The sequence below is a fragment of the Tetrao urogallus genome (genome assembly GCF_951394365.1).
Source record: "Tetrao urogallus genome assembly, chromosome: 1".
NCBI classification, from domain to species: Eukaryota; Metazoa; Chordata; class Aves; order Galliformes; family Phasianidae; genus Tetrao; species Tetrao urogallus.
In genome coordinates, this window is record NC_136813.1 from 126,556,746 (window position 1) to 126,579,275 (window position 22,530).

General features: G+C 43.4%; 1 protein-coding gene across 1 annotated transcript in view; it reads left to right on the plus strand.

The window, feature by feature from the left end:
* Positions 1 to 4,557: 4,557 nt before the first annotated feature.
* Positions 4,558 to 22,530, plus strand: part of ITPR2 (inositol 1,4,5-trisphosphate receptor type 2) — a gene marked incomplete at both ends in the record, with an annotated part of 260,856 nt that continues 242,883 nt past the window's right edge. The window contains one exon of the mRNA XM_079549692.1: positions 4,558 to 4,649. Coding sequence (XP_079405818.1) covers positions 4,558 to 4,649 — 92 coding nt within the window. The remainder of the gene's footprint in view (positions 4,650 to 22,530) is intronic.

A 22,530-nucleotide genomic window follows, 5' to 3' on the forward strand; every position in this document is an offset into this window, starting at 1 on the left:
TAGGCAAAGTAAAACAAAGAACTAGCAGCAATAAATCAATTCTTGTGTGCGGGTGTTGTCAAAATAGGCTGTTCTGGCTCTGTCTGATCCATTCTTAGGCCAATAAGGCTGTCTTTTATACTTCCAAATGTTTTGAAATGCCTCTGTGCTCAAAGAAGATCTAAGCTGTCTCAAATACAACCATCCACACGGTAATGGGGTGTCTCCAGTTTGTGTGAGAAACTTTATCAGGTGCCTTGAAAGCCAAGCATTCCTCAAGTATGCTGTAATTATACATTGCTTGTGATTATGGCATAAAAAGTACTCCAGCTACTGTTAGGCTCTAAGATCAGAGCTGGGTTTTAAATGCTGAAATGTCTGCAATGGGCTACCTTTGTTCTTTTTTTTTTTTCTTCTTTATATTAGAAAAATGAGAAACAAAATCAAGGCTTCGGATCCAAAGATACTGGGTTTTGGCCTAGTTCCACCCATAGCTATTATACTGAAACAGTTCAAGGCATTCCTCTCTTCCCACTGCTCTCCTGCAGCTGGAAAACACTATATGCTGCTTTCATGAAAAGAAACATCAATGACACTGGTTGTATATGCCTCCCCCTTGGTCCAGTTTGCTCTCACTGAAGCGGCCTGTACATCTGTAACCTCATACAAGAGAGAGGTTGTACGGGAGTGAGATTTAAAGCAGCGTTCAAATCCGTGAAATACTTGGTCAGTGTCAGGATTTCCTCTGTTCGTATTAGATGAACAGGAAATTCAGAAGTCTTTGTATTTTTATTTCTTTTCTACCCTTCATCTCTTAAGAGCATGTCAGCCTATCTAAATGATGACTTATTTCTTCACTTTGAGTTAAAAGTAATTCCAATATAGTGCATTTTCACATCTAAAGCAGATAATCAAATGCTGCAATAGGGTACTTTTATTGACTTTTCTTTGGATGAACAGCATCTCCTCTGTGCCTCAGCACTGCCATGAACAGCAAAATCAAGGATGCAGAGATCATGATAAGACTTCCCTTTATTAAAAAAAAAAAAAAAAGTCAAGTATTTAAAAACAAAGATTTAATTTAAGAGTGCTGCTTCAAAAGCCACTAAAAATAGATTCTCTGAAAATAAGTAATAGGCTTCAAATGCAAGTTGAATAAGGAAGACTTCTACATTTCCATGACAGAGAGCAGAGTTTGCACAGGGGCAATATGTCAGCATCAGGCAGTGATTTCTGCAGCTGGATACTTTTGAATGGAGAAACCTGTATGCACAACTTGGGACAAAAGATTACTGGAGATAACAATCAGAAAGCATATACCATATCACAGAATGGCTTGGTTTGGAACGGACTTTAAAGATAACCCAGTTCACCCTCCCCTGCTATGGATGGGATTGCCATCTGTTAGATCAGGCATCCCAGGGTTCCATCCACTCTGGCCCTGATTTTCTCCAGGGATGAGGCATCCACAGCTTCTCTGGGCAGCCTTTGCCATTGCCTCACTACCCTCTGTGTAAAGAATTATTCCGATTAGGAATTGAGAGATCTCTTACTCTAAAACCATTCTCCCTTGTTCTATTGCTGTGTATAATGTCTTGATTATAAGCTCCTTTTAAGTACTAGAAGGCTGCAATGAGGTCTCCCCAGAGCCTTCTCTTCTTCAGGATGAACAGGCCCAACTCTCTCAACCTTTTCTCTCAGGGGAGGTGCTCTGGCATCCCTGTGGCTTCCTTTGACCCATTTATTGTGCTGGGCGTCCCAGGCCTGGATGTAGTTCTGCAGATGGGTTCTCAAGATGGACCCTTGGCAAATACCAGTCATAGAATCACAGAATTGCTCAGGTTGGAAAAAACCTTAAAGATCACCAAGTCCAACTGCTACCTCATTCACCTGGACATAGATCCACTGAGCCCACAGTCACCTGACTGTGATTGTCCAGCTGATTCTTTATCTCTAGATCAGAGAGATGTGGATAAAGATGAGATCTGGACCTTGAGAAATTCTGTGCAGCTATTCATTCAGCTGGTCCAATTTAATGACTAAGGAGTCTCACCTTTGCTCTGCAACTAACTGCAAGTTTAGAAACAGAAGTAGAAATATTTATATTGATAAACCAATTTGGTTTATTTCTGCTCCAAAGACAAATTTAGCAATGTTCCATTTATAATCTTTGACCATGCTTTATTTTTTGCTATGTATACTTTGTTATGACAAAATCTCTTTCATCTTAATAAAATGTTTCCAGATATTATCTTCATAAAACTAACACTCAGTGACACACGAACATTACTTTAAATAAAGTAGGCTTAATGCTTGTTGAAAATGCTGGAGAAGCATTTGTCAAGCTGAAGTTTCCTGTCTGCAAGGAGAGGATCAGCAAAGGCTCCATTGCACACCGGTTTTAGATCTAGCTGAGGACAGCAGAAAAGTGCTTGCTTATTTTCAGTATACAAATCTAGTAACTTTATTGAGATTGTTGGACTGTTTCAGTGATACGGGTTTAAAATGAAGTGTTTGCTCAAATACTTGACTGCCTTTTGAATTTGACTGTTTTTTCCCATGAAGAGGGAAAAACCTGCTGTTTTCATACAGCTCATTTCTGGATAATAGCCATCACTGCTCAGAAATGGATCGAGATTTATCATCAGTGGGCCAGGAGGAGGTAGTAACAGCTTTTGGTGGTAAGTGCATTCCAGCTGAGTAAGGATGGAGGGATTCAGTAGAATGCAGCCTGGCCCTGGCATACCAGGGAGAAAAGAGGCAGAGAAGATGAGGAGTTATAGGGCTTCTGTCAGTTGGAGCTTTGCCATGGAAAGTACATGCTGAAAATTTCCAAAAATGATTCTCTTGTAATGCTAGAACTCAGTTGTCCCACACACATGCACAGCTGTTGGGGTACAGCCCAGGTATACTGTCCCCAGTCTGTGTGTATCAGCTACCAGTGGATGTTTACATGGGTGGTATAATTCTGGCCTCTCCTGTGTCACCCCATCTGGGCAGCAGCCCTCATAGAATCATAGAATGACCTGGGTTGAAAAGGACCACAAAGATCATCTAATTTCGAACTCCCCCTGTTATATGCAGGTCCAACCACTGGACCAGGCTGCCCAGAGCCACATCCAGCCAGGCCTTGAATGCCTCCAGGGATGGGGCATCCACAACCTCCTTGGGCAACCTGGTCCAGTGTGTCACCACCCTCTGTGTGAAAAATTTCTTCCTAATATCTAACCTTCCCTTTTTCAGTTTAAAACCGTTCCCCTTTGTCCTATCACTATTCCCATTTAAACAGTTCCCCCCTCCTGTTTACATGCTCCATTCAAGGTATTGAAAGGCCACAGTGAGGTCTCCCTGGAGCCTTCTTGCGTCACCACTGTGACTCCCATTTTCTTCCTATGTCACCTCTGCTGCTGTCAGTGGGCTGGCACCTACTGCTCAGGTTGTTGTCCCCAAAGCCTGAGTCTGTCATCCTTTTCACACTGCTCTGCCACCATTCTCATGCTCAAGAATTTCCTTGGTCCCTTCTGTCCTGGGTGATCCCAGCCAACTGCATGGCTTATGCAGGGCACCTCACCTGGTATCCTGAAGATAAGAAGTTCAGTTTCTTTCTTAGAAAGAAACTTTTAATCATTGCAGTTATTCCAGGAGACTGAGGGAACCTGGGAAGCTGTAAGATTTAGGGCCTATGTGCTCATATGTATTTCCGTAGGCAGAATGCAGGCTTAGGTCTTGGATGGCACTGCTGGTGGCTCTGCATGCTGCTGGGTACGAAAAGGAGACACATTTGGAATGCTTAGCATAGGAGAGCAAGAGGGGTAATAGAATGGCATGATAGGCTTTTCTGGGCAGGCTAGATGGTAAAACTTTTTTTTTTTTTCTTCTTACTTTAATGTCAAGACTCAGCATTTCTGGTGCCAAGAATATTTGCTCGGAGTAGAAGATAACGCTGGAATCTGTGAGTGTGGGACATGAAATACAAGTGTCGTGCTCTCAGCTTAGTCCTCGTTTTGCAGCAACCTGCTTGTTCCTGCAGCTGGATTCACATTCCTAGTGTGAGATACAAGAATAGCGTTTGGCCAGGCTACTTGATCGGGTGAACTGTTGTTTCTTCATAGTTCCCAGCTATCTGTTGAAAAAACACAGCAGCTGACCAGTGCTGCCGGTTTGCATGCCTGCAATTAGAATTGCAGGGAAAGTATGGGTGCAAGAACTCGCGTTCCTAAAGTTTGAGCCACAGAAGTAAGCGTGCCACCAAGCCCTAGCAGCAACGCGCCGGGCGTCTCTCTGCGCCGGGGCAGCCTTGCACCTCGGCCCCAGGCCCCGCTCTGCCCCGAGCCCGGCGGGCGGCCATGTGGAGAGGCCGGGGCGGGCCGCCGCGAGGGGCGGGAGGCGGGCGGGAGGCGGCACGGGGCGGGCGGCGGGGGGCAGCGGCGCCGCGCTCCTGTCAGCGCCGCAGGAGCCGCGGCCGGGCCCGCGCTCGCCGCCGTTCCGCCGCGCTCCTCCGGCCTCCCCCGGTGTCGTCTGGCTTCGAGGAGGGTGGGGGTGGTGGCGGAGCGCGAGATGAACGGAGAATGAGGCAAAATGTCTGAGAAAATGTCCAGCTTTCTGTACATCGGGGACATCGTGTCCCTCTACGCCGAGGGCTCCGTCAACGGCTTCATCAGCACCCTGGGGTGAGTGCGGGGCGGGCGGCGGCACAGGAAGCGGCCGGCGGAGAGCGCTGCCAGCCCGGCGCGGCGCTTGGCGGAGCGCGGAAAGTAGGAAGTGCGGAGGAAGAGAGGGGCAGCGGGGAGCGCCAGCGGCCCGGCTCCGCGCAGCCGGTTCGGCTCGGCTCGGCTCGGCTCGGCTCTGTCCGGCGCAGCCCACCCGGAGCGTCCCGACCCGAGTGCCGCGTGTGCGCCGTGTTCGCGGCTGCAGTGCTTCTTATTTATTTATTTATTTAATGACTTATTTCTAACTGTTATTATTTTTAATTTTGGTATGCGCGTGATTCGCTGCAAAGGTGAGAAAGGACAAAAACTTGAGAGCGCTTTGCTGCTCTTTAGTTGAACAGCGTGCCCCTCCTCGTTCGTGTTCTGGCGGGGTCTTCCCTGCAGTGGGTGATAAACAGCTGCTCGTAACCACATACTCTGTGCCGTGGGAGTGTTGCTTCCACGAGCTGCATTTCCTCTGTGCAGGATGGAAAGATGCAGTGCTGCCCCTCTCCTGCTTGCTTGGGGTTCTATGTGTGCTTTTGATTGCCCCTTGGGATCCCGCACAGGGATGTGCCTCCAGAAGCACACCCGTCTTGTTCTTTACCCATGGCACAGTGTGGCTGCAGCAACAGCCCTGAGGGGTCCCCCTGATGTAGGGTCCCAGTGCCTGGGTGCCACATCCAAGGTGAGCGTGTCCCTGAGCATGCCCGAACTGCATGCTGATGGGGTGGATCAAAGTCATTCTGTCCACAAGGCAGCTGAAGCCTAGGTTTAAGAGCAGTTTTTGCTTGTCAGACATCAGCTGTACCTTCAGAACTACAGCTAAGCAAATGCACTCCGTGAAGTCAACCCTTGGTTCGTGAGGAGTGTGCGGCTCCTGTCACTGAGCTCCTGGTGCCCTTGAGGCCCGACAATGGGGCTACAAGTGGGAGTAGTGTTAGAATAGCAGCAGTGAGTGTGGGGGTACCTGCTGTGGTACCCTTACTGGGAGGAAGCAGGCGCCCATAGTAGTCTATATTTTTTCTATTTTTCCTATCCTTGCATGCGATCATTTCATGTTAACAAACATTTTTCTATGGTTTGTTCCTCTATTTGTTAATTCCATACCTTTTCTATCTGTGACTCTGTAATGTGTCTCACGTCTCCTTTTATTTTGCTGACTCTTGTAATTTTAAATCCTGTCTGAAAATGTTTGCTTTCTGCAGCTGCTAACCACTGGCTGTTGTTTCTTATTCCTCTAGCCCCTGCTTCTCTGTTGGCACGGTTTGTTGTTGAGTAGTTGGTCTCTGTCTCACTGTTGCATTCAGTTACCTGGTGGCTTCTGAGCCTCTTGTCTCCGGGAGCCAGGACGGAGTGTTCACCCCAGCTTTATGGACAGGAAGCCAAGGCTGTGGTCTGCCTGTGGTATGGGGGATTTCTTCTGCAGGAGAAGTTACTGAGCCTAAGCTATTGCGCTCACTAACACCTCTCCAGGTTTTTCTATAATAAAAGCAAGCTGACCCAGCTGGAGGACACCTCCAGGATGAGGCAGGTTATGTGTGTGTGTGTCTCTCCTTCAGGGCTTCAAGAAGACAAGGCAGCTCTGGCAGCTTCTCAGCATCCTGTGTTCCCAACATCCAAAGATGGCTGTGGTTTGGAGCTGAGGAGCTTGAAGGCCCCAAAGGAGAAGCGAAGCTGCCAGTGGAATACTCCCATGCCCTCTAAGTGGGAGTGCTGACCCTCTGCTGGTGGTGCAGGAGTTGAGCAGATATTGAAGGTGCTGCGAGGTGCTGTTACCTGTGCCAGCCAGCGCAGTGACTGCTTTTGGGCTGGCTGCAGCCAGGCAAGAGGCAAACACCGTTTAGTCCAGGGAAGAAAGCTGCAGTAAGTCCAGGAGAGAGCTTTGCCCAGCTGCACATTTGCTGGGCATGTGTGGCTGGAATGCTTACTGCAGGTCCTCTGCCAGCATCTGTGTGGAGATGTCCCCATCTTGCCAACGTCAGGGAGAGGAGGGCAAACCAGCTTGTGGCTCGCACTCTGCAGTCCATCAATCTCCTGTAATTGCAAGAACTTTAAATTCAGCTTGAATCTAGTGGCTCTGTAGCAGGGAAAGAGTGCTGTTTATTTTAAGCTGTCAAAGGCTAATTGTTTCTTAAACAAAGCATGTGTGAGGCCACTCTATAAATAAGGTAAAAAGCCGCACACAGCACCTCTCCAGGCTGGGGACCCAAAAGGCTGGGCACTTCTCTGGGCTGAGAGAAACCTGCCTTCCCATCCTTGGCGCAGGGCTTTTGTTCTGTTTACTATAAACAGCTGTTGAGTGAGGCACGGGGCGAAGGCTCTGCTGTCAGATGTGATCCCATAGTCAGAAGAGGAAACTGAATGTCTGTTCCGCATCTCGAGACAGTGCTGGCTGGGGGCAGGGGCAGGGAAGTGAGGCAGCACGCTCCTAACTCTTCCTCTTTTTTTAATCTGTAGAATAGGTTTGTGGTGAGGTTTTGAAGAAGAGGCATGAATGCCTCTTCAGAAGGATGTTGCAGGCTGTAAATTCAAGTGAACAGGAGCACTTCTGGGACATCTTGGAGAGGCTTTTAAAGCTCAACACTCTCTGTTGGATGCTGTAGGCTTCAGATTCCTGGGGTACAGAGGTTCAAGCAATTGCCTGCACTTTTTTTTGTTGTTTGAGTTGGGGTTTATTCTGGATCTAGGTGCTGCTCTGAGATGCTGGTGATGTGTAATCTGACTTTTCCAATCCCAAAGCTTTGAGATGTTTCTTTTTCTCTGCTTCCTTTTTTAAAAAAGGAGAATGCTTCTGTGTATACAAACTGTTCATCCTTCACAGTGTTTGGGAAAAGGAATTTGCACCCATGGGTAATTTTTCTGCCATTTCAAAATACGTTTTGTACTGGATTACCGAATAACACTAATAGCTTTTTTTTCCTCTCTCATTTTTACACTCCTAGAGCATCCCAGCTCCTGTACAGTGTGAGGTTTTATGTCCTAGAGGCAGTATGTGGCAGAGCCAGGTGATGGATCCGGGTATCACAGGTTCTCTTATAGTGGTGTCTGAGCCTTGGGACCACCTTCCCAGTGCTTTGGCAGTAAGTGTGGGCACTGATGTGTGCTGGGAATTGGAGCTACCGCTAATCACCTTTCTGTACAATGAGAGGAAAATATGTTCTCAGTTGGGGAGGCGGAAAAGCAGTAAATATCCACAAAAGCCAGCATCAGCTGCTGGGAAGTTTGACAATGGGGCTGCCGGTCACTGTGAGAAGCTGTGTTTCTGGCTCACCTCTGCACAGCTGCTGCTTTGCGGGGCCATAGAGACCTCACTGAATGTGGTTAATGGGGGATGCGACGGGGGCTGCCTGCTGGGTGGTGTGAGCATTTCTAATGAGCAGTAAAAAGAATCTGTGATTTCATAGATCCACAGAATATCCTGAGCTGGAAGGGACCTGTAAGGATCATCAAATCCAACTCCCAGCTCGTTTTCTTCAGTTTAGCACTCATTTGTCTCAGGCAGCCTCTCTCACTTGACTGAACTTTTTTTTTTTTTTTTTTTTTTTTTTTTTTTTTTTTTTAAATGAATTTGAGATGAGTATCGCAGTTTTATTAGGTTCTGCCAGAACTCAGTTTTATTAGGTTCTGCTAGGCTTTAGTGCATTAGACGTCTTACTAAATTTGGACTTGATGCTGACAGCATCAGTCATGTTTCGTGAAGAGATGAGGTTAATTAGAAAGTGAGCAGTACAAACCAAATTATTGGAAATACCACAAAGGCTAAAATAGAATCACAGATCCATAGAATTGTTTGAGTCGGAAGGGACCTTTAAAGGTCATCTAATCCAACTCCCCTGCAATGAATAGGGATACCCACAGCTAGTTGAGGTTGCTCAGAGCCCAATCCAACCTGAGCTTGAATGTCTACAGGGATGAGACATCCACCACCCCTCTGGACAACCTGTTCCAGTGCTCAACTACTCTTATCATTAAAAAAAAGAAACAAAAAAAACCCACAACAACTTTAAAAATATGTTGTCTTATTGGCCTCAGAAATGGTGCTAAGAGAAAAGATATAGTTACTGATGATGCTACAACACGCCAGTGTAATATTTTCTGAAGTGTACTTTTTTTTTCCCCATCCTTCTCTTATACTGCCTGAAATTGTAAGCTATGGTTGAGGAGCACTGTATATGTCCTTTAATTAATGGCAAATTTTTCTTTCTTTTGCCAGATGACAAAATTTAATTAGTGAGGAGAGAATAAAAAGCTTGAAGAAAGTGAAAGTGGCATAACTGGAATCACCATAATTTAATTCTGATACATACAGAACATAGTAATATGTGGAGCAGGGAGGGAAGCTGAATTTCCTCTTTCCTGTGGGCAGAAGCACTGCTGCATTTTGTTACAGAGGTGCCTTATCCTCTTGATGAAACCTCTCAGTTTGATTCTCTGTCTTAATATCTTTTCTGCTTTGCAGGCTTAGTGTTTTCAGAAATACCTTTTCTTTGTCATCATCCTAGTGCAAAAGCATCAGTCTGAATTCTGCAGCTACTTTCCATGTCTGCTGATGCAACCGAGAACACAAATTGGCTCGTTATGGGCCACTTTGCAGCTACACTATTTTTTTTCTGTGATAACTTTTTAATGCATGAGCTATATTATATATGTTGTTAAATATCTTCATTGACTATATAATAAATACCACACAAGCAGAAATATATGAATACAAATCTGTGTCTTGCCTGCCTTGCATTTCAATACATGTATCAAAGCTTATCTCCTCTGCAGTTATTCCCTCGCATTAACAACTGCTCCAACTTTGCTGCTTCTAATGAACTTATTTGGATGCTCATCCCAAACAACAGTGCCACCTTTAAATAAACAATGGCACGGGGGCTTCCCACAAAGCACTCTTGTGGGAATGCAGCAAGTAAGGATCCTGGGGGAGGCGGCTTCTTCCAGGCATGCTGCCTGCGCACAGAGCACAGCTTGAGTGTGAAGGAGCACAGGAGTAGCTTTAATTACAGCCTTATGATTAATAAGGCTGTATGCTGAAATGTAATATCCTTGGTTCAAAGAGTTCATTATCAAAGGACAAACAGAAGCGGAGAGTGAAGTGAGCGTAGGGTAAGAACCAATTGATTTAAAGTAAAAGTGAGTTTACCCCTAAGCTGTGTGTGCTGATAGAAATAAAAGGAGACTTAATTTTAAGTGGAGACGGCTGGTGTGGGTGTTAAAGCTTCTGCAGTTCTCGACAGGGCTGTGTGGGAAGCAGTCAGTAAAGAGGGAAGATTGTTTAACAACTTGTATGACTTTAATCTGTATTGAGCTGCCTTCTGCGTAATGAGAAGCTTAGCTCAGCACATCCAATCAGGGGCGCCCTATGTTTTGAAAGTGCCCCAGTAGGAAGGATGGGCTCCATCTGCAATTGCTCCGGTGAGGGGCACTCACACCTGTGGGCAGCTGGCTTGCACTGGGCCTTACGTTCTGCAGTGCCAATGGCATAGGTACTGCTGAGCTAAGTGGTGAGCCACGGGCCCACGGCTGTTGGATTTGCTCCTGGAGCACGTGGGGGTCTGGTGTCTGCTTGTGCTGGAGAGCCTGTTTCTTCCTATACGAAGAGAGGAGCAGCGGAGTTCAGGTGTGACTGCGATGCACTCGATGAAGGGTGTTCATAGGAAAAATGAGGAAAGGAAATTGATCGTTCAGGATTTTGCTTTGTTTCCTCGTCTGTTTTTTTATTTTGTCACTTATTTGAAGATGACTATTTTAACGTATTACCGGGTCCTTACAAGTGGTTCTTTCAAACCTTCACTTACGTTATTTTAAATCTGATACCTTCTAAGTACTGAACAGCCAGCTCCACATGTACATTCATGTGCAGACTTTGCTCATTGTATGCCCTCGATCCTACTGTTTGCAGTGGTGCTGTGCCTTGACTTCTTCTAATGAGGGAGACGTGCCTGGGGATGAATTTTTTTGTGTGGAAAGTTTCAGATGAAACAGCAGGAACGTTTCTGTGAACAGGATAAGTAAAAATCTATTGGTTATCCCTGACTTTTGGTAAAGAAAGATCCTACAGAACTGTGTGGAGAGCTGCCTGGAGTGGCAGTGCAGCCGTGACGCCTGCTCCTCCTCCTGCATGGCAGACTCCTCTTCCTCTGCTCCTCTTAATGTTGGCCTGGCTTTTAGAGGCACTGAGATGGAGAATGATCTTACTGGGACTGCTGTGACGCTGTGGGCTGTGCTGGCAGCTGCCCCTGGCCATTATCCCATCGTAATGGCTTTGGAGTTAGCAGCTCCTGCTCTGCTGGTTCTGTGCGGCTTCGCTCTTTGGCTTAGGGTGAGGTGGTAGAGAAGTCAGAAGAGCAAGATGCAGGCACCCTGAGTGCATGGGCAGTTAGGTGTGTGTGGTGGGGCAGGGACTAGTGAGTGTGGTCCAACAGGCAGAATCTGTTGGAAAGAAAGTGGAAGTGAACAGAAACATAGGAAGGACAGTTGCTGAGGGACCTGCAGTATCCCCTGCTATTGGAAAGTAGCTTTGAAAGCTACTGGTAAATTGTCTTATTTATTTTCAGATTATTCCATACAGAAGCAAGCAGCCTGATGCTGCTGTTGCATGGTTTGCTGTTTCAAATGGTGGAAGTCTGTGCTGAGGCTGCTCTGGTCTCAGTCAACTGAATATTTGATTTTATTTTTTCAGAGCTCTTGGTATTGCTTGGGAAAATACATAACAATACTGCTTACCCTAGGAGAATGACTGGGTTGCAAAATCAATCCCCCAGGATAAGAAATAGTAGGAATAGTTTTTAGATTGCCTATCGTACCTTACACAGTTCATTTTAAAAGCACAAAGCAGCCCTTAATGACACAATCCCATTCCATATTTGCAGTGTATGGCAGAGTTGTTACCAAAGCATTGGACATCATGTGCACTTAGCAATTAAAGCTATACTTAATGAATTCCTGTAATCTTATAGATAACAAGTTTAAGACAGTTCATTTGAAATGCCCCTTTAGGTTGATTGCTACCATGTGACAAAAGGCATAGGGTTGAAATTCGTTTGAAATTACCTGGCAGAGAAGGCTAGAAAAGTATTGAGGTGTGGCTGTTGTAGTTTGACACTGCAAATTGAACTTACTGCAGGAGCCAACGTTAAAACAGTAACCAAGCTTTTCTTCTTTGACCTCTTGCAGATAAAAATCGATGTCACTTAAAAGCAAAACAAACCCTGAAACTGGAGCTTTTCATATGAATCACGAAACACAGAAGCTTGTTATGATCCAACGCTTGAACTTGTTATCTTGATTTTCTTTTAGAGGCTTGTTTGAATTTCAAACAGTTTTTTTTTTTTTTTCCTGAGCCTGACATATGTAAGTTAATGAGTGTTGCAGAGGCAGCTGAAAGCATGCAGTTGCAGAATAAGAAAACAGCTGCTGAAACTCACAGTAAGCCCCAGACTTTTACACCAAAGGCCCACAGTTAACAGACAGAAACTCAACTTATGGGCTTTTCTTTTCTTTACTTGTGCTAGCATTCCTCCCCGCCTCTTCGCCTTGCCTGAGGTGCAAGCTGGAGCCCAGCAGGCACAAACCACCAAGGAACCCTGCAGGACATGTCTCGTTTTGCTGTGGGGAGTTTCGCCTGGCTCCAGACCACATCTGCCTGTGAAATTTTGGGTAGTTTTTCAATCTTAAGCTATGCCATTTGGAAAGTTTAACTTGTCAGCTTTAGGGGGCAGCTGTATTGAACATGACAGGTATAGTTTTATCCAAATGCAATATCTGGGATTATTTGTGAAGTCCCAACTCTCAGGGCTCTATGAATTTTGGGTATTCTAAACTTATATTTAAACAGAAGTGAATTGTTCTCCCTCAAATGGTCACACACACACACAAAAGGTGTGTACGAAGTGTCCCGAGTTTAGTAGTGATTTCCTTCTTCTGCCTTTGTATCAGGGCACATGCTTTGCAGGTGGGGGTCTCACTGCACCTGAGACTGGAGCACTGCTTTAGGCATGACCTTGTTGATCTCATTTAAAGTTGACTGAACTTGGAGATCTGTCAGGCCCTGCAATTGTTCCAGATAACTGAATCAGTGTGCTTTGCTAAAATATTCTCAGTCACCTTTTATGCCTGGTTAATATTTTCTTAGTGTTCAGAAACAATAAAAAAAGCTGCAAACAAAACTAATAGATTGAGTTAAGACTATCAGTTTTGAAAACACTAGGAGCAGATCTTTCTAGTTATGACTGGTGAAAAATGTAAAAATACATCACTAAGCAAGCTCCATTTTTTCTGATCAAAGAATAGAAGTTGTAAGGCTACTTATTAAGTTAATGTTGTTTCCTTCGTTTAAAAAAATCAAACAACTGTGCCAAGTGAAAAAGGTTAACTGCCTGTTAATAGTATTAACTTTGACATCTTGGGCAATTTCTGGCCTTGTTTATAATTTTCTTCCGAGATAGCTTTTACTTTACAGCTTCAACATGAGTTTGATGTCCTTTCCTTGCAATCTGTCATGTTTGCAATCTGTTCATGTTGTTGTCAGTCCACAGACTTCACTCATATTCCAGATTGGAAAAACAGGGTGCAGTGAGCTTGACTCTGCAGACAGCTGGAAAGTTGAAGCTAAGCGAAGAATTCTGTGAAATTTCATTGCTTTAAAATTGGTGTATAGAGAAGAAATCAGGTTTTCTGATGTAAAATTCAGGTTGGACAATGCCTGTAGTGCTTCTTAGATTGAAGACAGAACTTAGTAAATTTAGCTTTGACATTAAACAGGCATTGTAAGTATTGAGCTGCTGTAATAAATATTTTGGGTTTTCTTGTTAATGTCACAGCAGAGAAGTGGAACGTTGCAGTGAATACTGAAAGTTTAAACTTCAAATGAAATTTTCAAGTATCTTTGTATACAGGATTATGTGTCATTGCTGTCATAGCATGCTGTTTATAAAGTCTGTTAGAATACAGAGAAAAAATAGCCTTTAAATGATAAAAGTACGAAACTTACAGAATTTAGTGGTTATTGATTCTGTTTATTTTTAAGTAAGCAGGTAACAATTTATTTCCATAGGTGTGGTTGACAGTTAGTTATGATAATATATATACTTTTGCTGAGAAACAGTAATCAACAAAATAGGAGCCAAGATCCATGACAGGAGGCCCTACACCTGAACATCTGTAGCCTTAAAAAAGGCAAATACGTTATGAAACAATTAATAACAGGATACCAATTGAACAATATCCAAGTTGAGATTTCTGCTTCCTTGGCGACCTCTCTAGGATTACTTGAGGATAAATGAGAATTTGGCCATTAAGTCACCCAGAAGCACTGCTATGCAACCTGGGCAACTGAAGGATTCAGGTTAGAGGTGAGCTTGGTTTGTGGTAGTGATGGCATTGCTTGCAAAATAACAAGGTCAGGACCTGGCAGGTATCAAGTCCTGTCTGTATTAACTTTTGTAGTTGAACAGGTTTTTCTGCAAGATTACTGCAAGATTTATTTATTTTTCCCTATCTAGTAGTACACAGGACATTGTAAAACATGTTACCAACACTTCACTGGAAGCAATGTTGCACATTGGGGTGGTGGAGTCAAACTCCTGGCCTTGGGACCATTTCACCTGTTTGTTTCCTCTCTGTGGCAGATTAAACTGTTCACTGTGATTAAGCAATGCCTTGCACAGTTGTTATACTTCATTAGGGCTGGAAGAGAGACAGTGCTGGTCTGGATTTTCCCCTGTAGATCTGCAGTGTTTTTAAAGGGAATTGTTGTAATAAGAGATGGAACATAAGCAGAGGAATGACTTACACAAGGTTGTTAACAAACTGTCGTATATAACACAGGACTTCCAAGTTCTGGGTTGTTTCTCTGTTTTATAGATGTTGATCTGGTAAGATATTCAATGTTAAATTGTTTTTTTTTTTTTTTTTTTTTTTTCTGTTTGCTTATCTCATGGTAAACCTTGCAGAAAGCCAGCTGTAACAAAACTGGTTAGTTCATTACTGTTTCCATGTGTCAAACTTCTAAAAGTATATATCAAAAACTCAGAATGAGTTTTATCACATGGAAACAATATGAATTGAAAAGAGTTTTACACTTGCTGGCATTATTGTTGTGCCTCATATGTTGGGTGCAGCCTCACTGCAACTTATAAGTATAATTACTGCTCTACATTTGTCTTTGAATTATGACATAAAATCCTCCTCCTTTATGGAATGACATAGATGAAGCAATAGCAGTCATCACCCAAAGCACGTATACCCAGTAACAGCTGAGTAAAAGCTGAGTTTTGTGAACCTAAAAGCATGGTCAATGCTTTTCATAGAAAGAAATTCAACACTGACTGGGCAAACTATATATACCCAAGTGCAGAGAACTGCAAAGAACAAGAACAAAAACTCAATTATAGGAAAAGAATGCCTGCTACATTGACCCAAGGAAAATGAAAATGAGATAGTGCAATTGAGCACTGTCCTCTCTAAAAACTGTAGTCAAAGAAATTTCTACTGCTTGATTTCCAAGAAAACAAAAATCTATTTAAAAAAAGAAATAATCATGAGTAAATGGTAGTGAATAAATGGTCAAGAAAATACTTGACAGCATCTCAGGTTTTTCTTTAGAGTTCAGTAGTCATTAAGTCCTCAGAACTCACATTATCACTTGTGACTGTTCATAGCTGGTATCACGTGGCGGTTCCAACTTCCGAAGTGGAAATTTGTGACCAGTGTTCTTGTGGAGCCACAGTATAAGAAGCAGAGGAGCAGTCATAGAGATAAGTGCACCATGTAAAGAGAATATATAGAATTGATATGACCTCCAGTACTAGAACTGAAAGCTTTATGGATTTAAAACAAAAATAAATCTGTCAGAAGAAAAAAAGAGCTGGGCAAATCAGAAGGAATCTAGTATCTGATGAGGCTACTTAATGAGCACTTTGAGTGGTGACTTGCAGATGAAAATGAAACCTTTAATGTGGTTGCAATAAATTTCACTATCTGGAAGCAAGTTGGCAATAGAGCCATTCTCAGAGAGCAAGGTGAGTCAACTGGATGGTCAAAAATGCAATTATAGTTATCTTGATCTGGTTTTTCACAAAATGTAGTTGAGGAAAGTTTTGTTTTGTGTTTGAGACTCTGCAAAGTCTTGTGGACTTTAGAAGTGATCTTGCAGATCATTTTTGGTTACTGTAGTAATGGCTTTTCCAAGGTGGAATGAGATGATGTGCCTCATCCAAATGAACTCTTTGGAGGCTAGCTGCAGATACTGCCTTAGGCAGAAGATCAAAGGATTGGTTATTTCAAGGATTGAGATTGCTGAGAAAGAAATTACCTTCCCATAATTTGCAAAACGTTCTGAATAAGATGCAAAACTCCCTGAATCATCTGCCTGAAGAATGTGTTTGGCTTCCTGGAATGGACTTCAGAGCAGCTAGGAACTTCCCAAGGAGAATTTGGGGAAGTAATTGGCTCTTGAAATTGTCTTAAAGTGTAGCTTCCTCTCACAGCGGCAAGATCAAGTTTTCTGGTCTCATCAGGCAAGTGCAGAGTTTAGAAATGAGACGGTATATAGGAGGTGAAGGAAGATGAATGACTGGTACCATCGTTGCATGGTTATGTTATTTCAGACATTGTATCGTGTCTTTGGAAATGCTGGAGCTGAGGGGCCGCAGAAGTCAAAGCTGATGTGAAAAAAATGTATTATTTGGTGATGTGTAAGCAGGATGTGGAAAACGGTGCAGGAAATGTGATGTTTGCATGATAGATGAGAGAGAGCCCTGATGCCAAATCTTGTTGTGGCATCAATGGAGTGTGGTGCTGAAGAACCTGGCTTTCTTTCTGCCAGAGAATTGAGAGTTGGCTTGAGCATGATAGTTACATTTGCTATAGTCACGGCTTGTTCCAGGAAGTGGCCTGACAATTGCAAAGTCAGGCACCAAAGAAAACTGGAAATTGAAGAAACCTTTCCACGTGATTTTTGTACAGTCAAGAGTAAGCCCATAGATCAAAGGGAAATTTAAAATTCAAAGTACTTCAGTGAGTCTTTGAGATTATAGGCTTGCATGAAACATGCCCAGCAATGGGTGAGAGCACTGATTTGTACTTCCGAAGTTTTATTTCAATATAAAGCAAATCTCTTTAAAATAAAGAAATTTTGGGGCAGTAAGGACCATGCATAGAACCAGACACTGAACTGGCAACATTAAAGCCTGATTGGTAATGTAAACATCTCCTGGACATATTTTTACATAAAGATATACAGAGGCTGACAATTTACTGGAGATTAGTGAGACACGGTGAACTAGGGAGAATTCAGTCTTGATTGCATTTTTTTCTCATTTTTGTATGTCATTAAGATATGGTGTGTGATAATGGTCTAACTTGCAATGACAGGCACATGAACTAAAGCAACCAAGCTCATGTTCAGATGTAAGAAAGATTTCCAGTAAGCTGGAGTGAAAAAAAGCATTGTTCAGTAGCTACTTTTCTTCTCATTATCCCAGTTTAACAGAGAATATACAAGATCTAGAGGTGTTTTATCACTTTATTAAATAACAACTGAAAATGTCTGGACAGCTCTTCTTTCCAAACATTTCAGTCCTCTCAGTATACTGAAACAAGTAGAACCCCAGACTTGCTTGAGTGATGAAATGTCTTCAGGTATCAGCCTTTGGAGTGGTCCCTGAGATTTTGCTGTGGGAATCTGGGCTGGTGCTTGATGTTACCTGCTGAGAGAGCTCTGGAATTCCTGCATTCTGCCTACTTCTGCTAAAGAATGGGATGTTTTTATGTGGTGATAGTTTGACGGATCAGATCTGAGTGCTTGATTTTTAGGATTTAACAAAGGCATTCAATATTCCTATGGAAAAAAAAAAAAACAACACAGGTACAGCTTTTTCTTCCTCATTTTTGGATCTGGAAAGAATATGGAAGCGCTTTATAAGCTGAACCCCAAATATCTTCCATGAGTTTTTAGTCCTTCTCCTTATGAAGTGGAATGGAATTCATCTGCCAGAGATGCATTCAGTGCCCTATGCTGGTAGCTCTTTCTGAGTGGTGCTTTTTCCTGGCCTGTGGGCTGCGCAGTCTGAGATGGTTTGCTGCGGTTCCCCGTTCCCAGCACTTAATCTGCTGTGTCAGTTGTGGAAGAACAGGAAGTTCATTTTGTCCCCGTTACCAAGCTCAGGAGCCCTGAAAGAGCAGTTTGTGCTGGCAAGAACACTTCAGAGTATCTTTTGCGCCACTGACGCTGCTCTGACTTTCAGCCAAAGCGCTTGCAGTCTGCGTGGCTGGAGGAAAGGTGCTGAAGTGGAAATTTGCATGGTAGGGGTCCACACAACTCAGAACAGTTGATAACAAATGATCATCTGCTATCACTGAAGAATCAATCTGCTTATGCTTGTTTTCTGCTTCTCAGCTGGCTTGAAAATCGAGTCTGAATCTCAGAATGCTGATGATTTTTGTTTTCCTGTTAGTATGTAGGGAGGAGGAGATGCTCTGATCTTGACCCATGTCAGGGGTGTATCTCAAGGGGCTAATGACTTTACTACTCAGCTGCTAGACTGAAGGTGGTAGACAGTGCATTGATGGGACTGAAGATTGCTTGGAAGAAGCTTTCAGGTTCTCTGTATCAGTGTATAAGTGGTCAAAAGGCTTCTGCAGAACCTGAGCTCTCCAAGGAGAGGCAGTGGGCAAGGCTGTATTGTAAACCTGCCTGGGTAGTAGCTTTCTGTGCTATGGAGCTGACTGGGCTGGTGTTTACACCTGAAATGGTCTCAAGTGACCAGATGAATTTCTCTGTTTCTGGATTTCTGGTTTATACCGAAGCAGTTGCTTTCAAATGATTTTGGCCAGAAGGGATTGCTGGGGGCTGCTGAGAAGTCTTACTTTAGTTCTGCCATTTTGGTGCATTGAGAGAGCAAGGGGAAGTGGGAATTTGTGGCAGCTGATCAGTTCTCTTCCAGGTGATGAAAATCAGCTGCTGTCTGCTGCTTTGCATTGTCTGAGGGGATCAGAAGCAGATCTGACCCAAATGCCAGTTGAAAGTTCATCCCACAACACTGACAAAGTCTGTGTAAAGTTAGTTGGTAGTAGCTAGCTTAACTTTAATAGGTACTGTGATACCTTTTTCTGATTTCAGGACGACAAATTAAATACAGACTTATATTAATGCACAGCTTTATATACAAACAAACGCCTGTTCTCCACTCTCATTTCTTAGATAAAAAAAATTAAACTTGAAAGATAAAAATAAACAGAAATACGTTTGAAGACCTCTTCAGTATGAGGTTTAGAAAAAAGAAACAACAGAGGCTCAAGCTTGTTTCCCGCTCGCAGAATTGCTAATGCAAAGCTGCAACCCAGCACTGTGAACTGCACACCATGAGGTGCAGGAGCAATTTGCACTCCTTTTAAGTTGCCAAAGTAGTAAGCAACAGCGTAAGTTCAGAGAAATAATCATCTCCACTTCCATTTCTTGAAGAAAGATTATTCATTTAGGTTTAATATCTGTTTATATGCAGAGTTAACAGCTCTGTTAACTCCGATGTCTTATTTAGGGTGTTGTACCAGTGGGAGGATTTGTGTGTGAGTAAACTGTGATATCGGAGACCATCTTGGCTGCTTGGGGAACAGTTTTCCAAAGCACCAAGCCTGTGGATATGCTTTTATTCTGCAAGCTATTTTTTATCGGTGACAACATGTTACTGTTCACCATCATAACAGTTTATGTGAGTGCTTCTTAGCTCTCTCCAAGCAATATGAGTTCATATACTTAAACAATTTAGTGGATGATTTGTGCTAGCTGAGTCTACTGTTGCTTGGAGACTGTCAGCCTCTGAAAGGTTGTAACCTGAAATGAATGAACAAGCCTGATGTTTACTTTTGCCCTTTCCTGCATTTGGGTCAGCTTAGTCCTTTTATTGAATGTTGTGATGTATGAGTATCACTCAAAAAAGTGTCAGCCATCACCTAAGCCAATGCCATTTTGTTTCTGTGTGTCAAACTGCAAAATAATAGAGCTCTGCTTCAGAGAGGTATGTGGGGCAAGGCTGTCAGCTGTGTTTCCAAGTCAAAGAAGAAGCTTGAGCCCAGCAGGTCTCTCGTAGCAGAAGGCCAGACTTTGTGCTGCTCAGGCTGAAGCATCTCAATGTCCTCGTAAAAGGAAGCGTTAATCAAAATATAGCAGACAAGTTGTTTATGTGAATGGTTGAGATTATCCCAGACAATGCAGCGCTGTTTGACTTGGAGAAGGAACTGTATAACCATACACAAAGCTGCACTGTAGAGATAGTTGCTTGGCTTTGTGATTGTGTAATGAAATCTGGAGAGGTGATAAAAATTGAGCTGATTTGGGGTGGGGTGATGTACTATCTCTTCAGATCAGTTTATAGCTGAGCATTTGATATTTATTATGCACGAATGAATAGAGAATTGTAGCTAAGGCAGTGAGCAGGTTTTTAATCTTAACGTACCAGGCAGTGAGTTAACTTGTGATAATTTGTAGCACTCCAGGAGGCTTATGGAGCGATAAAGTTAGAATGGTTTTTCTCTGCTGAATATCATTGCACAGTGTTAGATTGAGTTTAACAGAGCTTTTTAAACAGGAGTTGTGCACACCAATTAGTTTGTATAACTTGAAACTAGATTTGAACTTTGGTATGCTCTTTTGTCCAGGTTACCCTTGCAGGGAAAGTGTACAGCAGCAGGGCAGCATTGCTGCTACTATTCAAAGACATTGTTGGAGCCAGGATGGCATGGATTGCACCATTTTTAAGGTTGTCACTAAGGAGACCTTAGTATCTTAGGCTTGCCTGCAATTACCTGTAACACTGTCCACCTATAGGAAGAGATGGAATAAACAATGTGTCCTGAAAGGTGCAACAAGTTTCTTTGGGAATGGCCACTAAAATGTATCACACTTATTTATTCCATTGAAAAATAGTAAAGAGTGGCCCTCCTAACTGACATCTTTGAAGAGGGAAGTGCATAGGATTTTAGCACATGCCTTCATGGTCCCTATCACATTGGGTGAGAGCCCTTATAGTCAGAGAATAGCCTTGTTTGGAGGAGTCATGGACATATCATCAGGTCCCAACTGCTCATAGGAGGAGGGAGCTTGGAAGAGATTATCTTGCAACAGTTTGTTGAGTTTGAAAGTTGATGGTAACAAAAGCCAGTGATAATGGCCGCTTACTGTCACCCGCTTTGTTCTGCCCTTAGTTCACTTCCCTATGGGTGCTGTGCAGTCTTTGGCAAACCAGTTTATTTCTTTCTTCTCCCATCGCTGTTAATATTATTTACCTCCTTTCCCTTCACTGCAGAATGTGATGGACTTGCTTAGCAGGGCCAGCCAAGAAATCTCCTGTGCTTTCCCATAGGTTGCAGCTCAGGATTCTTACCTGGGGTGCTGTCAGTCTTGTCCTGGCTTCCATCCCCTGCCGTGCCTCCTGCTGGCTGGGCTCACGCAGCCACTGCCTAACAGGTTATGATGGTGAATGGAGAAAGGGAAATGTTTTTTTTTCCCACATATACAATGAAAGGAAGCACTGCAGTAAACCAAGTGATGTAAAAAAGCCTTCCTGGCACATTACTTTGTAGCACCTTTTCATCCTGTTCCACTGCTCTAAGCGCTCAGTGGTCCACTGGGGACTGGCAGGCCCAGCTTGCTCCTCTGATAGGCTGCGTGTGCTCACGGTTGCTGGGCTCTGTTGGGCCGTCAGATGAGGCAGCTCTCTGTTGGACTGTACCACCAAGGTGGTACCTGCCTGGTACTCCTCTAGGTACTGTGGTTGCAGCAGAGCGAAGCATGGTGGAGCGCCTTGGCTTTCTCATCTGCCTTTGTGGAGGACACAAAATGGCCTTCATTCATCACACCTGTGCCCTAGGTTTGGGCAGGAGAAGGGAAGCTCTTGCATGTCTGGGTACAGCAGAGAGCAGTGCTGTTTCATTGCTGATGTGGTGAAAGGAATAATAAAAGTATCCAGAAGAGAGGTAAAAGACAAGGCCGGTGACGGGGTGGAGAGGAAATACTTGGAGATGTCTGCAGTGTTTCCTGTTTGTTTCTTTTGAAACAGTTATGAGTCAGATCCCCCACAAACTGAAGAGATTGGTTTGAAAAATCATGAGATTTAAAAGTAATCATGTGTGGATTTGTTCTCTTGGTATTCTGGTTTTGAACTTGAATGCCTGACGGCCATTCTTCATATTTCTCAGCACAGCAGTGACAGCAAGAAACACATGCTCTTTTCTTGTTCAGTGAAAGTAGGGTTATATGTGTGTGTATATATATGTATTCATACAGCATATATATTCACACAGCATCAAGATATAAACCATTAGAAGAGATAAAGAGACCAAAACTTGGAATAAAATGTATACTATCTTCTCAGTTCTTCTAGAGTCAATTGCCTTAGAAACATTCGTAACATGACTTAGTTGTAACCTTACAGCTGATTTCTCTTTGGTTTATGATGTATATGTTTTGGCATAGGAGTGAGAAGGTGCATCATTGCATGCCTGAATTGTGCTTGAGAATAACAGCGCTTTGAGGTCTGTTCCAAAATGAAACATGTTCCTTGTCCTGGAACTTCCCCAGGTAGAATGTGGCTTGCATCGGTAAAAATGTGGATTTTGTAGGATCGTAATGTAAGTGTTAAGAAATGTTTGCACAGCAGAAATACACTTAAAAGGCAAAATGGAGTGGATTCCATTCTTCCATTGGCTGTATCACTGAAGTGTAAGCTTTTGTAGAAGATGTGGTTTATTTGCCTGCCACTTAATTCCTTGTTATTGTGTGTAAGCGATCCAGAACTCCAATTCTCCAAGCAGAAAGTGATTACTTGAAGGCATTTTTCCTCTGTTACGGTGTCAGAAT